Genomic DNA, 16,107 nt, shown 5'->3' with positions numbered 1-16,107 from the left:
TCGATCTGAGATTGTAAAAAGTGAACAAACACTACGCATCTTTAAACCAACAAGAACGATCATTAAAACATATTTAAAGCTATATTGAGTATTCTATTGGATTCAGTAGCGGTATTGTAAGCCAAAGTAAACCAAGCGAGAACAAAAAGCAAAAACTTGAATGCTGAATTGAAACTGAACTGCAAACAAATTCATGGCTGTTACACCAAATTAATAAATATGTTATAAAACCGTTTTCTTTTTTTTTTTTTTTACATTTACAAATGTTCAGGAGTAAAATTAGTCCTAGTAAATTTCAGATTTTACCATTTTACTCATTCAAAAAAATTATGATGAGTAAATACTCATAGGCCAACAAAATTATCTGCAGCCCTGAATAATCAATTTCCTAAAATAATTACTGTTTATAAGTTATAGCAAGACCCGCAGAAAGTGGAAATATATAATTATAGGCAGGAAACTGAATACTATGTCGAATCTTTTCCTTTAATTCCTCGATTTCTCCCTAGATTCTGCAGAGGGAGAAGTCACTTCTCCCTTAAATTTTGACCTAGGATGATCCCTGAAAGTAAGCAATCCTTTTTTAGTTTTAACAATTGTACAACCCTGCTTAATACTTTTCACACTTTTTTTTGAAAATCAAATAGAAGTTAACTAAATCAAATAAGTACAAATGTTTAACACTGTTATGATACATCTAAGACATCTTTAAGCCACATACCTGTCACATTAGTTGCATTACCAGATCCAAACTGTACAGTCACATTACCATTGGACAAGTTAAAGTTGAGAAACGAGAGAACACACATAGGCTGCCACAGTGTCTCTTTGTACGTACATTTCACAGTACCATTCCCCGGTACATACACTGGACTCTGAATTACTCCACCTACACTTTGTTCTTCAAATTTACAATCTGCAAATATAACACGAGTCTTCAACACAAGTCTTCAACACAAGGCAAATATTAACAAGAAAAGTCATACTTTAGCAATTGATATTTCCAAAGGTTTTCAGATCATTATGATGGTCATTTCACCAAAAGTCTGCGAAACAAGGATGATGTCAATATTAATTGTCCCCTAAAATTATGTGACAGAACAAATCATAAAGTCCAATAACAGCTCTGCAAAGTAGGACGATTAACTAGTCAAATAAAAAAGAAGAAAGTAAAAATTTAAGATTTTTTCTGTGCGTGCGTGTCGGAGAGGGCAGTACAAATGTAGGTTGGGTTCTGGGCAGTGGGAATGACAGAATACAATGGCACAAGAAAGTGAGTGAACTTACTTTTCTATGGTGTGGGAGGGGGAGGGTTAATGTGCAAGTGGGGGTGTGAGAAATGTGTGTGAGGGCATAGTAATATGGCTTGTTGCACTCCTGAAACTGTCTCATCACCCTGTATTTTTTGTTTGAAGACAATATCTTGAAAAAAAAAAATTTAAGTGCTCCTCACACAAGATGAAAGAAACAGATCTGATATCTAAACTCAATTTGTGTCCTTGTCAAAACATGTGGATCAAGTTCATGTGCTCAGCTCATTACAAAGTTCAATGGTTATTAAGTTATGCTCTGGACACTAAATATGACAAACAGATTTGACCTTGTTTTGACTTTGACCATTGACCTATCAATCTGCTTCATGCACTTTGCACAACATCTCATTACCACCTACCAGGACAAGAAATGTGACAACAAATTTGACCTTTCAGTGGTGTTTTTACAACTGAAATTAATGACTCATTTGTTTAAAAACAGTGAGTCTCAGCAAAACCTGCGAAACTTGGGTCTAAAATTCTTTTAGTTCTCACCATAAGATGGTATTAAAACATAAAAAAAAATGTTTCAAACATTCATTAAACCCTTATTTTGATATGGATTACATTTACTGCCTAACTGATATTTCATTATGTTTTCCAGTCACATTTATTTTTTTAGCATTTGTACAAGCCAAACAAAACATGAAATGTTTTCCCCCCCCCCCCCCCCCCCCCCCCCAAACTACTGAATCATCACATCTAGCAACGATTACAGCAACTTCCATTTCTTTAAGAAATTCTGGGATTTCTAATATTAAGGGGCTTCGGAGTTCTTGTCCATATTCTCACTGTTAATGACATTGTTGTTTGTGTCTGTCAAAGGTCAGGCCTTACCAAAAGTGCATGTGATTGTCCTCTGATGATGATTTACTTTCTTTTTTGGGGAATATGGTATTATAATACAGGAGACTGGTAACAACTCAAGCCGACAGACATTATATTTACATTGTTCTGATTGGTTTCAGATCACAAACAACCAATCAATAGATATGTTAAGAATACATGGAGCAGACACAAGTTGAGCTATTTGATCTTTCACCTCAAAGTGTGACGCTGACCTTGGGTCTAGTAACCTAGGCTGCATGCTCTGCACACACTCTTGATGAGATAAACAACTTGTTCATGAAAATCTTCTTAGCAGTTAAAACATAATAAGCAGACAAGAATTACTGATAAATGGACAAACAGACGCATGGACCATTGCACAAACATGCGTGACTCTAATGTAGCCACCATATACCAGAGCTCCAGATAAGATGCGTATTTGCGTAAATACGTTTGAAATTTACAAAAAACGCATTTAAAATCAAACCTACGCGTACTGATACGCATTGAAAAAACGGGATACGTATTTTACTCGATTTAAGTGCGTAATCCAATTTTATCGTAAATCAAGCACATCCTTTTTGTAATCGAGTACAACAAACAAAAATGGCGTCTAATAAAAGCAAACGCAAACGATATTGTAAAATAATGCCATTTTCTTCTTCAAGTATATAAGTGTGTGACAAGAGATGACTCGGACAATGCCTATCGCTAAGCACGTGATCTATGATATATTATGGGTAACTGTTGAAAAAGCCGAAGCACCATACATGTAGGTGTTTTTGAAAAAAAACATAAACAGTCAAAGTATCACTGGCTGTTGATATATCGCAGTGGTCAGTAACTGGAATTAAGATGTAGTGTAAGATGTAATGCAGTTAACAAAATATTAAAACTATTTGAATGAAGGCTCAAAAAATATTCAGGAAAACAGCATTGGCCGACAAAGGCACTTCAGCAGAGGACATGAATATCAGAAAATTATACAAACAAACAAACAGTTATTATTATTACCCTTTTAAATGATTTCGAATTCTGAAAAACCATTTAGAATTCTAAAATACCCTTTTGAAAAAACATCTAGGAGTAAAATACCCTTTGAAAAAAAAACTAGGGGGTAAAATACCCTTTAACCTAAAATCTTATCTGGAGCTCTGGTATACATTTTCTTTCTTGGAGTAAAATGGTCAGACATGTCCAAACAATACACATATGGCCAGCTCAAGTTGAGGATGTATACCAAGTTTTATTTAAAAACTGGATGAGAAGTAGAGTTCACAAGAAAGTGTGATAGACAGATGGAATGATGGACTGCCACTTCAAACACTGTATTCCTCCCTGGTCTTTGACACTTGGGCATAAAAAGCATACCAGACATTTTAAGCTCAAACTATAGGAAAAGCTTAAATGATGTTACTCAACAAAATCTATGAGAGAAATGCTTAATTATAAAACATTTTAAAAACTGAAACTATGTGGAAAGCTTATCAAACATGTCATACAAGAGTGAAAAGACTTGAAATTATGTGGGAAAAGCTTACTTTGCAATGTCATAAGACACTGAAATTATTTGGGAAAAGCTTACTTGTTGTGTCATAGGATGCTGAAAAGCTCGTTCCTTCAGACTGTGCATCAATGTCGGCATGGGAGAAAACAATTTTCGTAATGTTGTATCCGGAAATAACCAACACATATGGCAACTCCTTGGATACTAAAATGGTAAACAAAAGTGTACTTTTATATGTTTTTTATTCTAGTGCACAGTATTATCATTTATCTTATATCGATCCTACTTGTAATTTTTTTATGGTGACATTAAACAAGAGCTGTTTGTAAAACACGTATACCCACCATAATGTTATCGCATTTTAAGTCCAGCCACTATGACCTGGACTTTTGACCTACTAACCCCCAAAACAATAGGAGTCATCAACTTCATAACCCAATTACGCTATCAATTTTGACAATACTAGGTCAAGTGGTTTTCAAGTTACTGAATGGAAATAACTGAAGAAAATATAACTACCATCTGTTAGATTTGCAATCTGAAGACTGGAAGAGTTAACTCCCTCTGTAGTGTTAACACCATATACTGTGAGGTTATATACTTGTGGATTCAGGTTTACCTTGTCAAACCTTATTGCAACCTGTAAACAGATCAAGATAATAGTAAGAATGCTTCAATTAAAAGAATCTCTGCTATACCTGTGACAATGACCTGACACACCCCAGACATGTTATCTGTTTTCCTCTGTAGTGCTACACTATATATTCATAAAATGAAAAAAATTTAGTTGGTTGTCTTGACAATGTGATCAGTACTGTAATTGGGATGAAGGTTATCTTTCTGTCTGGAAGTGCAAGACTACTTGACCCAATGCAAAGTCATACAGGCAAGAAGTCAAAAGGGGTCAGGAGTGAAAGTCAAAGAGACACTGATGGTTGGCTGCAATAGGGATCATCTACTTGGCATGTCCAGTCATCCCGCTAAGTTTCAACACTCTTGGCCTAGTGGTTCTCAAGCCACTTTTCAGGCTCCTGTGACCTGACCTTTGATAAGACCCAAAATAATAGGTCATACTCTGCATGTTCAATCATCCTATAAAGTTTCAACATTCTGGGTCAAGTGGTTCTCAAGTATGATCAAATGTTCCATGTTCAGGCTCCTGTGACCTTGACCTTTACAGAGTGACCCCAAAATCGATAGGGGTCATCTACTCTGCATGTTCAATCATCCTATGAAGTTTCAACATTCTGGATCAAGAGGTTCTCAAGTTATTGATCGGAAATGGTTATCAATGTTCAGGCCCCTGTGACCTTGACCTTTAACAGAGTTACCCAAAAAACAATAGGGGTCATTTACTCTGCATGACCAATCATCCTATGAAGTTTCAACATTCTGGGTCGAGTGGTTCTCAAGTTACCGACCGGAAACAGTTTTCCATGTTCAGGCCCCTGTGACCTTGACCTTTAATAGAGTGACCCCAAAATTAATTTAGGTCATTTACTCTGCATGTCCAATTATCCTATGAAGTTTTAACGTTCTGGGTCAAGAGGTTCTCAAGTTATTGATCGGAAACGGTTTTCAATGTTCAGGCCCCTGTGACCTTGACCTTTAACAGAGTGACCCCAAAATAGATAGGGGTCATCTACTCTGCATGACCAACCATCCTATTAAGTTTCAACATTCTGGGTCAAGTGGTTCTCAAGTTATTGATCGGAAATGGTTTTCAATGTTCAGGCTCCTGTGACCTTGACCTTTAACGGAGTGACCCCAAAAAACAATAGGGATCATCTACTCTACATGACCAATCATCCTATGAAGTTTCAACATTCTGGGTTAAATGGTTCTCTTGTTATTGATCGGAAATGGTTTTCAATGTTCAGGCCCATGTGACCTTGACCTTTGATGGAGTGACCCCAAAAACAATAGGGGTCGTCTACTCCAGCAGCCCTACAACCCTATGAAGTTTGAAGGTTCTAGATCAAATGGTTCTCCAGTTATTGATCGGAAATGAAGTGTGAGATTCACACCTCAATTGAATAATTTAGAACCATTGCTTTTAAACTATTCTGAAATCAAACCAGCAATTTCAAAGGGCAGGATTTTCCAAGTTTCCATATAGCTATATAGGGAAATCTAGCCCTACCCCCTGCAGGCCATGTTTTGTGAAAATGAAAACTGGCAATGATAGAGCCATTTCATTATAGAAATGCCAGTATTGTCTGAATGATAGAATAGATCGTTCTCCAGAGAATGTGGGAATACCTTAACATGAATGTCTGCTTAATAAATTCTTTATATGTAACCATTTATAAAAAATATTTTTCAAATGACATGTTGATAGGCTTTGTATAAAGCTGTTACATGATAAGAAATTATTTATAGCCCAAGGCAAAATACAATGTACCTGGCAGTATGTTTTGCTTAAAACATCAACTGGATCAAATATCACTTAATGGAAAAGCTGTTTTGAAATTTGTACTTTATTATTAAATGTACTCCATATTGATTTCCGTTGGCTTATCATTCCTGAGAAGTATCACTTCTCCCATATGAAAACTGAGCTGAAGCCGACAGTGTAAACAGTTACGTTTGTAAGCATACTACTCTGAAGAATGTACCTTATTATGAATTCCAGTAGTAAATACCGCCATTAAGCCAATTTTTGCAAAATAAAATACTTACTGATAATTACTCAGTTAAAAGAATTTTTTAAGGATTTTGGTAAAGGTTCACTCCAAGATCACAGCTATGAAACTATTTTGTAATGGAGTCAGCAGTTTCTTATGAGGTTTTCCAATTTTTCCATATAGCCATTTAAGGAAAGCCAGCCACATACCCTTGAGGTCATGTTCTTTAAACAAAAAAGAATTATTTGATGGAATTTGGTAGATGGTCACCCAAGCAACATTCCTGTGAAACTTTTCAAAGTTTTCTTTATAGTCATGTCTTGAAAACTATTCCTGGCCCCTGGCAGCCATGTTTCTTACCAAAACAGAATAATTTGAAGAAATTTAGAAGACGGTCACCCAAGGAACATTGCTGTGAAATCAATTAAAAATCGGGCCAGCTGTTTCTGAGAAGAACATTTTGTTTTTCTTTTGGTTGCCATAGCAACCAGAATTCTTCATGGATGGCCTAGATGTGAAGAAATTAGAAAAATGGGCCACCAAGAGAACATTCCCATGAAGATTGGTTGAAACTGACACAATGGTATAGGAGATGGTCTTTCAAAAAATTGTCAGACATATGACTGATAGATAACAGAGGGACAGACAACCGCTATCCAATAATCCTAAAAGATAATCATGATCAGCGAACTAGAGACTTTCTGCCCGAGTGTTTAAATTCACTGGCTAAATCACTAGCACCTCACATATCTGGGTTTCATTTCTCATAAGAAATTTCATCCACCTTACTTACGGAAGGTAGGTGGTTCTACCCTTGTACCCACCTGCCCCTGAAATACTGAGCACAGTGTTATCTGTGGTCTTTCTCCACCATTAAAACTGGAAAGTGGCCCCATGACAAACTGTGTTAGTGTGACTTAAAAATTCAACAAACTAAAGAAAATAATACTTGATTGTATATATATATATTACAAAAAGTGTTATACAGAAAATTTTGTATATGTTTGCCTTGTCAACATCTGTGAGCTGCACAAAAACATATTCATCTTATGAATTGATTATGTTGCTAACTTTCAAAAGGGAGACAATTACAATGTACCTGTGGTGTGTAATTGCCAGCAATAATGTAATATGTGCAGCTCTTTCCCTTGCCTGGGTCTTTTCCGGTAATCACTCCTGTCTTATTTACGAAAGTGATATCCCCACATGGAGCGTCATCATCTACCAGGTCACCTAGAAAATAAATTTACAATTAAGTACAATACTGTAAACATGCTTCTACTAAAGTTAGTGTAAGACTTGTTTTTGCACCATCAGCCCACTGCTGTATGTGCAGCTATAGGTTCCACTAATGTCTGTACACACTATAAGTAAACTTTCTTAGTTCTAGGTAAATTTTTCCTAAACCATAACACACACTTTATAGGTTTAGAGACCACCAATTATTTTCCCATAGACTTTCATTGTAACATTAAATTGTACCATTTTATTACTAAACCCATTACCTTCATCAAAGTTTAATAAATATCCTTCAAGGGGTCAAGAAGCTTTGGACTGTAGACCAAATCCAAAGCTAAACACTTCTAAACTTCAATTGTGACCTTGACCTTAGGTGGTCTTAACTGGATAGGCACTCTACATATTGTCCTTAAATTTGGACAGTTTAGTAATATGGACTGAACACAAAACTAAAGGCTCAAACATCTGAACAAATTTTGACAATTGTCCTTGACTGGAACACGGGTTGTGCACATATTCTTGATAAGATGAACATCACCAAAAATTTTATAAATGTCCTTCAAGAGGAGTAGATGGTTAAACTGAAGGAAGATGGACACCCTCCATCTTCAATTTATGGGATAATTATACATACCAGTTATAAGTGACAATTTTGCCAGACACAGTCCAAACAGTAAATAAAGGGCTCTGATTTCCATTACACTTGCTCAGCACAGTTCTATCTACCTGCAACACAAAAATAATATAACCAATCAAAATAGACAGAAATTGATTCAAGAAAATAGAGGGCAACTGCTACTAAACTTCAGTGTCATATCAGAAACCGGCCATCTTCATGTTTTTGTATCCCAGTTGGAAATTTATAATGCCACTCAACATTGATGAACAAAAACTTTATGCAGGTTAGTCAAACCTAATCTGACACATAGTTTGTTTTGTAGTGTGACAGGTCAAACAGTAACAGTGGCTGCAAATGTCAGAAATTAAAAAGCAGCCATGCACTCAGCGACAGGTAAGCCTGTCTAAGCACGGGTATAACCATGTTTTATGGATAGACTATGTCTGTATACACAGAGACATTCTTGCACTTTGAAACATGTTGCATTACATGAAAAGAGTGCTGTAAAAATGTACTAAGGCAGAGTACACAAGAAGTCTACCATGGTTCCTTTTAGGGCTATATGGCAAACCTCTGACTGTTCATTAAACATTCAATTCAAGTAACTGCCATCAGTACATGAAAAAAAAAGATCCAACAGCCGTCTTTCACTAAAATATAATTTTTATCACAAAGGAAGATTTCCCTAATTTCTTTAGATTACTAAACCATTCAGTAAAACAAGAGCTGTCACTAATGGTGGCAAACGCCCCGCAGCGTCTTCACCTTTGACCTGGTGACACCCCAAAGTCAGTAGGGGTCGGGAACTCAATAAGTACTATCAGCATGTGAAGTTCGAAGGTCCTGGGTGCAGTGGTTCGCGAGTAAAGTGTCTTCATGCAAAAAGTTAACGTTGTGACAAACGAACGAACAAACTAACGAACATTTGGGGGCATAAAAAATGAAAATGAAACAGAGCTCCAGATAAGCTTTTTGTGCAAATGGGTATTTACCCATCACTGTTTGTCTGTATTGGGTACTGGAAATCTGAATTAGGTAAAAAAAAAAAATATGGGGTATTTCACCAATCTCGCACAAATGAGTATTTTTTTCTTGTAGTTTAAATTGTTCTGGATGAAATATGCTTACAGCATGTATCATTAACCAATCATTTAATGCTTTCTGGGATAATTTCATTCCATCGTGTTTGAATGCATGCAGTCGAAGATAAATTCATCCACAATATCCCGAACAATGCGTTCACAGCAATATGTGCATTCCTGTAAGATGTCGGCCAGTATCGGTGACACTATATCATCACAAACAGATAAATGCCTTTGATGAACAACAAATATCTTTCTATTTTGTTTGTGCTGCACATTTTTTTTCTGTGACCTCTTTTAGTACTAGAAGTGGCGTAATTAACTGTTTACAAAGGCTTTCAAATAACACTGATCAGACTGAATAGTCCTGTGATTTTTTTTTCAGATAAACAACAACCTGTTCTGCCGTAACATATAACCAGTCTGTTTTGTATACAGCATTAAAAGTCTCGTATCCGTTCTGTAATATGGAAAATGTGATACGAAAGTTATTTTAAATTTTAAATAAATTGGGTATTAGATATTTCAAATGCGTTTCAGTACATACACTGTATGAATTCAATTTGGTTTTCTGCAACTTTAATTGCATAAATATGCAGCGTATCTGGAGCTCTGAATGAAATTTCAGCCCAATTCGAACACATCTACCGGTATGCCTATAGTGCGCAATGGAAGTAAAGTGTGCAATGGTGCGAATTGGAGGTAAAGTGCGCAATGGAGTCAATTTTTTTTAGCGTCGATTATTGGGTAAACTTGCTGGCTATAGTTAATGGAAACGTTGTTAAATGCCAAGAAATGAAAATGGCACACAAGCAGCATGTATTTGTGCGCAACGGTGGTGAAGTGCGCAAAGAACCTTTTTAGGAGCGATAATGGATGGATATTTAGAAAATACTCACAGTTGTCTGTTTAAAATTGTTTGGAAGATTTTATTTACTCTCGGTAATGCTATTGCAATAAAATGACAGATGTATCATAATTATAATTATAGTTATCATTAATAATAACCCTTCTATAACTAAAATAAGCTGCCGACTGAAAAAATTCTCAATGAATTCTATTGTATTGCCGTTGTATAGGAATGATTATTATTGTGTAAACTTGTTTGAAATAATGGAATTGTTGTAAAATTCTAAAAAAAAAAAAAAAAAAAAAAAAAAAAAAAAAATAGGCACATAACAGATATTTGTGCTAAATCACTGGCACGCAATGGAGGCAAAGTGTGCAATGGAAACATTCTATTAGGAGCGAAAACTTGAAAAAAAAAATTTTTTAAATCTCCAAGCTACCGATTTTCTGTTTTAAAATAGTTTTACTTAATTTGTTATCGGTAAATAATATTGCAATAAAATGATAAATATATCGTAATTATAACTTTAACGAATTTTAATAACCCTTTTATTGCTCTATCTAAAATAAGCTGCCGACTGATTAAGGTGTATAATTGAATTATCAGGATTATCACACCTATGCTTACTGGTTAAATAACGCCTCTGGTAAGCACTTCAACCTATTTTAATTGGTTACATCAAGAAAGAGCTCACGTGTTTATTGATCTAATTATCGCTGTATAATGTCTTTTAATGTATAAAAGAGTAATTAAGTAAGTTTTGAGATTAAATATCCTAATGTTACGATTGTTCCAAGTTGTATTATTGCCTTTCTTAGATATACAAGTACAAATTATTCTGAAAAATGTTAACACATTATAAATAAAGTGTCATAGGTTTACTGAGCAGTGTGTAAATTATCATATTTTTTGTTTATATGTACCATACTATTGTTGTTAAACATATCATTTTATATTTCTTATCTTATCTGTATAAAGATGTATTAAGAGCTACATGTTTTTGCCAGTTTTTTCCTTTTACATATGATTCTAAGATTCTTCCATTTTATAATCGATATTAAACTAATAGACTTTTTAGCATGTTGTAATAATGAGCTTCAAATTCGCGTGTTTGTATGTTTAACATATAATTTATAACCTTTTTTGGGGCTTCTGGAAAAATGTTTAGAGAAATAAAACTGTCTGTCTATATAATTTTTTCAAAATGTTATATTATGGGTTCGAATCTATCTAGAATCAAATGTTTGTGTATACTGTTCTAACATAATTTATTTATTTAAATTCAGTTGTTTGTTGTTCTGAACTTTGTCTGTACTTCAGGAAATATTGATATAGAAACATTCTTTTATGATTTGTTATTAAGTTTAAAAAAAGACTTAGAGCCGCGCATATAAGACATATATTATATGTTTAAAATTGTATGAAATCTAAATGTTTTTGCTATGTTTTCATAGCATTGTTTCTTTTAAATATATTATTTCTGTTTAAGAAAATTTTTATATTAAACTGCATTTACGATTTGCAGCATGTTGTAAATGATTACTTTCAAATGTATTAAATTCATATGTTTGTATATCTTTAACATCATATATATCATTCAAATACGTTTAACTTTAGTATATATATATAAAAATAACATGTAATAATATAAAATTATTTGATGTTTGTGTTTCCTTTTTAATTATTATTATTTAATTACCCTTCCAATGACATTTCCTAAAAGGCAGTGGCTACGATTACGGTACCGTAATCCTAGCCTCCGGTTCTAGGATTACGGAAGTTCCGTATTCCTAGACAACCCTATGAGGATAGGCTAGGATTACGGAAGTAATTTAAGAGACATAAAGTATATGTTAGGACACGCATAAATGATGTTGTAAACTTACTTATTTCACATAATTTTTCATGCCTGCCTTATTATTTCGTGTTTTCTATCCACCGTTTTGGGTTAGTATAATCTTAATGGCGGCGCGCGGAAATATATTAGAAATATGAGGGTAAAAGTTAGATTTAAAAAAAAATCTATACTTTGAATTTTATGATTTATAACCATATTGTATGTTATTAAATACCATTTGTGTTGACTTGATGAAAAAATGCAGTTATATACGAAATATAGATAATTCTATAATATTTCCGCGCACCGTCATTAAGATTATACTAACCCAAAACGGCCGATCGATAGCACGAAATATTTAGGGAAATTAAGTGAAATGAGTAAGTTTACAATTATGACAATGTCATTTATGCATGTCCTAACATAAATTTGATGCCTCTTAAAATACTTCCGTAATCATAACCTATTCTCATAGGGTTGTCTAGGAATACGGAACTCCCGTAATCCTAGAACCGGAGGCTAGGATTACGGTACCGTAATCGTAGCCACTGCCTTCCTAAAAAGAAATAATCATTCCTAAAAAAATTGACTCCATTGCGCACTTTAACTTCCATTTGGCACTATTGTGCACTTTATCTCCATTTGCGCACTATAGGCGTACCCCACATCTACTTTCACTTTAGAAAACAGTGTATAATTTCCAATCTGCACACTACTTTCACTTTAGAAAACAGTGTATAATTTCCAATCTGCACACTTTCATGTGTTAAAAAACATACAGTATTGAAAATACCATCTATGCAGTACAATCAGCTAGGTTTGAAAAGTGAATGCAAGCATTTAAATTTTTTTTTTTGCTGACATTTTCCTGGAAAATCCTGAATCAATGGTTTGCCAGAGTTATCTTTCCTGTGGTTGTAATTTGCTACGTGGTCTTTTGACCAGTTACTGCTGCATACCCAATTGATACCTGTGCAACTAGCACGAATGAAACGAGTACAAATCGGGCGAAATCGGTGTACCGAGCGAAAACGGGTTACACAATCAACAGTGACCTACTGTTTTCGAACCCCGGAAGTCAATCAACATCGCGGCCCACAAATACATTCATTAAGGGAGTACTAAGAAAACATGTCACTTCTTCATATGACGCCGACGAAAACTGAACATATAAATGAATATCTGTACCTGGATTAAACGTATGAACTTAAAGCATAAAAGCTAAAACTTAATTAAAGTTGGCACATCAGTAGTACTGTTGTAACGCTACGGTCATTGCCGAAAGTTCCGAAACGGAGTCATCAAAAAGCGACAAGAAGGATTTTAGCGACAAGAAGCGTCAAAAAGAAATAGAGCCACCAACCCCCAAATCAACAAACGACTCAAGTCTTATCTGCTGGTTATCAGAGAGAAGAAATATGATACTAACTGAACATAATTTCAAAACATCTAAAAAAGGAGATCTATATACCAGTGATCCAGCAAACAATCGTCAAATTTCCCTTACATGAATTATCTGTAAAACCCTTGAACATAGTTGCCTCTCAACTGTCTTTTCATTTTACCACCTACAACATACTCTATGATCTACAACATGGCTTCAGAGAAGACGATCCTGCGAGACAAAGCTCATTGAATTAACTGATTACCTTGTCAACAACCTCTCCTCTGGTAAACAAACAGATCTTATTCTCCTTAATTTTTCTAAAGCTTTTCATAAAGTGAACCATCTCATATTCTTATATATACACTCTTCAAGAACATGGCGTTTGTCCTCAAATCCTAAATTAGATTCGATCTTTCCTCATTGGTCGTAGACAGACAGTAGTTGTGGATGGTGACTGTTCTTCCGAAGTGCCTCTTACTTTTGGGGTGCCCCAGAGGTCAGTCATACACCCCCACCCCGCCCCTGTTTCCCTCTCTACATCAACCAGCTACCTTCCTCTATGTTAAAGGTTCAAGTCAGATTATTTACTGATTACACTGCTGTGAACTTTACCATCAACTCCTCCTTAGACCCTCCAACACTCCAAAACGATCTGAACAACATGGCACTAGCTGTGAGAAGCAGTGGGACATCGAATTTAATCCTTCAATGTGCTAAGTTATTCATATTATTCATATAACCAAAAACAAAACTGTGATTAAACACCAGTATCTGCTCTATGGCCAAATTCTAGAATTGTATCTAATGCTAAATATCTCGGACTAGATCTATACGCTGACCTTAACTTTAACACACATATCTAGAGTAACTTCCAATGCAAACAGACCTCTTGGTTTCATTAAAAGGAATATAACAACGAACAAGAAATGTCTTTAAAAATGATGGTCGGCGAATTGTAATAAGGAAAGAAGTTTATGAATTTTTCATCTAACATTCATCTTTCGTCTAACATTTTTCAAATTGCAAAACTAAACACCGCACTTTAACAATTTAAATGGTTCTCTTTTATTTTTTCGCAAAGGTTTCGTAGGGCTGCAATTTTGTTTCGTTTATCCTTAGACGAATAATTACAGCAGTAGTTTGATGAAGATTCATGAAGCGGTTCATGAGAAGAGGTCATTAAACGTGTTTATATTTTTAGCTAAATTGCAGGTCCCTATCCCCATTTGTAACAAAATAGCAGGATACCTTACGATATTGTTACACATCGAGTTTGATAAAAATCCATTACATTTTAGTGGTTAATGCGAAGAAAGGCATATCTACTTTTAGCTATAGTGGTCCCTAATAGGGCCCAAGTTCCTATATAAATAAATTTGGAAGAGGACCTTATAATGATGCTCCAGACCAAGTATGACGAAGATCCACCAAGCTGTTCATGAGACGCTGTATAAAGGCATTTCTAGTTTTAGCTCTAGCAGCCCCTAAAAGGGGTTAAATGTCCCAGCTGAACAAAGTTCGCTGCGGGCCTAATAAAGATGCTACAAAATAAGTTTGATTAGAATACATGAGAAAAAATCAATTAAAGGATTTTTTTATCTATTATTTTTATTTATTTCTAAAATAGGCCAATTGATCCCGCTTTAACAAATGCATATTCGCTATTCATGAATCTTTGGACAATGACGTCACACCTATAAAAAGTGAAAACATACAATTGCAATTATTTCAATATTTCTGTTACATAAGAAAAGTTTTATCGTAGTCATATTACATAGATAAACTATATGCAGCGTACCTTCATATCAATGTAATGAGATTCAATCATTATATAGCATATATATAATAGAACAGATTTCAACTGAGTTCAATATTTGCATACCATACTAAAGAAAAATATTCATATATCATAATAAACCAGTTAAATAATTTATAACAAATATATCAAAGCAAACAAGTACTCATTTTAATATGCAATCTGAATAAGTCACAAAAGCAAGAAACCTTTTCATATACAGACAACAACTGTAACAAGGAAAATCTTTTAAAAAGCACTTCTCATAAAAGACTCTTATCACACCCTTATTCATGTGATACGCAGACCGTATTCAGCTCTTTCTTTAATTTGATATATGTTGGTATTTGAACAGGTTTTTATCATATTTATTAAACTTACTTATCATTTTGAGATATATCAAAATTCTTGCTATTGCTATACTGAGCCAAAGTTAGTTTTAAAACTGTGAACAGCGTCGTTTAGGATAAACGCTTTGTCTACATTTCACTCAGCGTAGCACAATCAACAGAGTGAAAGAAATTGACACTCTCGTCCAATCAGACAGAGTGTTGCATAAATCTTCTATTTTGATAAATTATCTATAATGCGTTATCAAGAAGTTTGATTTGCAAACTGAAGTCACGTGGCATAGGTAACGAAAACGAATTTAGACGGCGTCGCCGAAAAATAAAAAAAGTCTGAGAACTAGCATACAAGTCCCTGGTTCGGCCACAGGTTGAATATGCGTTAATTATCTGGAGTCCCTATACTAAATCCAATATTCACAAAGTATAGATGGTAAAGAGAGAGTACTCCCCTCTCTTCCGTGTAACAGTCATACAGGAAGACCTGGGCTGGCATTCCCTTGAACATCGCTGACTAGACTGCAGTTTCCATGTTATCATGTTATCAATTAATTGATTGATAACATGGAAACAATTCCTCCAATCGGTGAAGCTGATTATGATATTATTCTCTCCACTTGTAATACCTCTCTTCGTAAATGTAAACCTAAACCAAGGCAAATCCTTAAGTACTTTA

At 34.8% G+C, this 16,107-nt stretch overlaps 1 protein-coding gene across 1 annotated transcript in view; it reads right to left on the bottom strand.

The window, feature by feature from the left end:
- LOC123554972 (cubilin-like) overlaps window positions 1–13,191 on the bottom strand; it is a 64,581-nt gene extending 51,390 nt beyond the window's left edge. Inside the window, exons 1-6 of the mRNA XM_045345438.2 lie at window positions 13,091–13,191; window positions 8,149–8,240; window positions 7,375–7,508; window positions 4,168–4,288; window positions 3,727–3,852; window positions 722–916 (exon numbers count right to left, since the gene is read on the bottom strand). Of these exons, the coding sequence (XP_045201373.2) occupies window positions 722–916; window positions 3,727–3,852; window positions 4,168–4,288; window positions 7,375–7,508; window positions 8,149–8,212 (640 nt within the window). The 5' untranslated portion in view covers window positions 8,213–8,240; window positions 13,091–13,191. The remainder of the gene's footprint in view (window positions 1–721; window positions 917–3,726; window positions 3,853–4,167; window positions 4,289–7,374; window positions 7,509–8,148; window positions 8,241–13,090) is intronic.
- Window positions 13,192–16,107: the final 2,916 nt, after the last annotated feature.

This window comes from Mercenaria mercenaria, chromosome 15, assembly GCF_021730395.1.
Source record: "Mercenaria mercenaria strain notata chromosome 15, MADL_Memer_1, whole genome shotgun sequence".
Lineage (NCBI taxonomy): Eukaryota > Metazoa > Mollusca > Bivalvia > Venerida > Veneridae > Mercenaria > Mercenaria mercenaria.
Note: the sequence above shows the minus strand (reverse complement) of the source record. Positions and strands in the feature narration are given on the sequence as shown.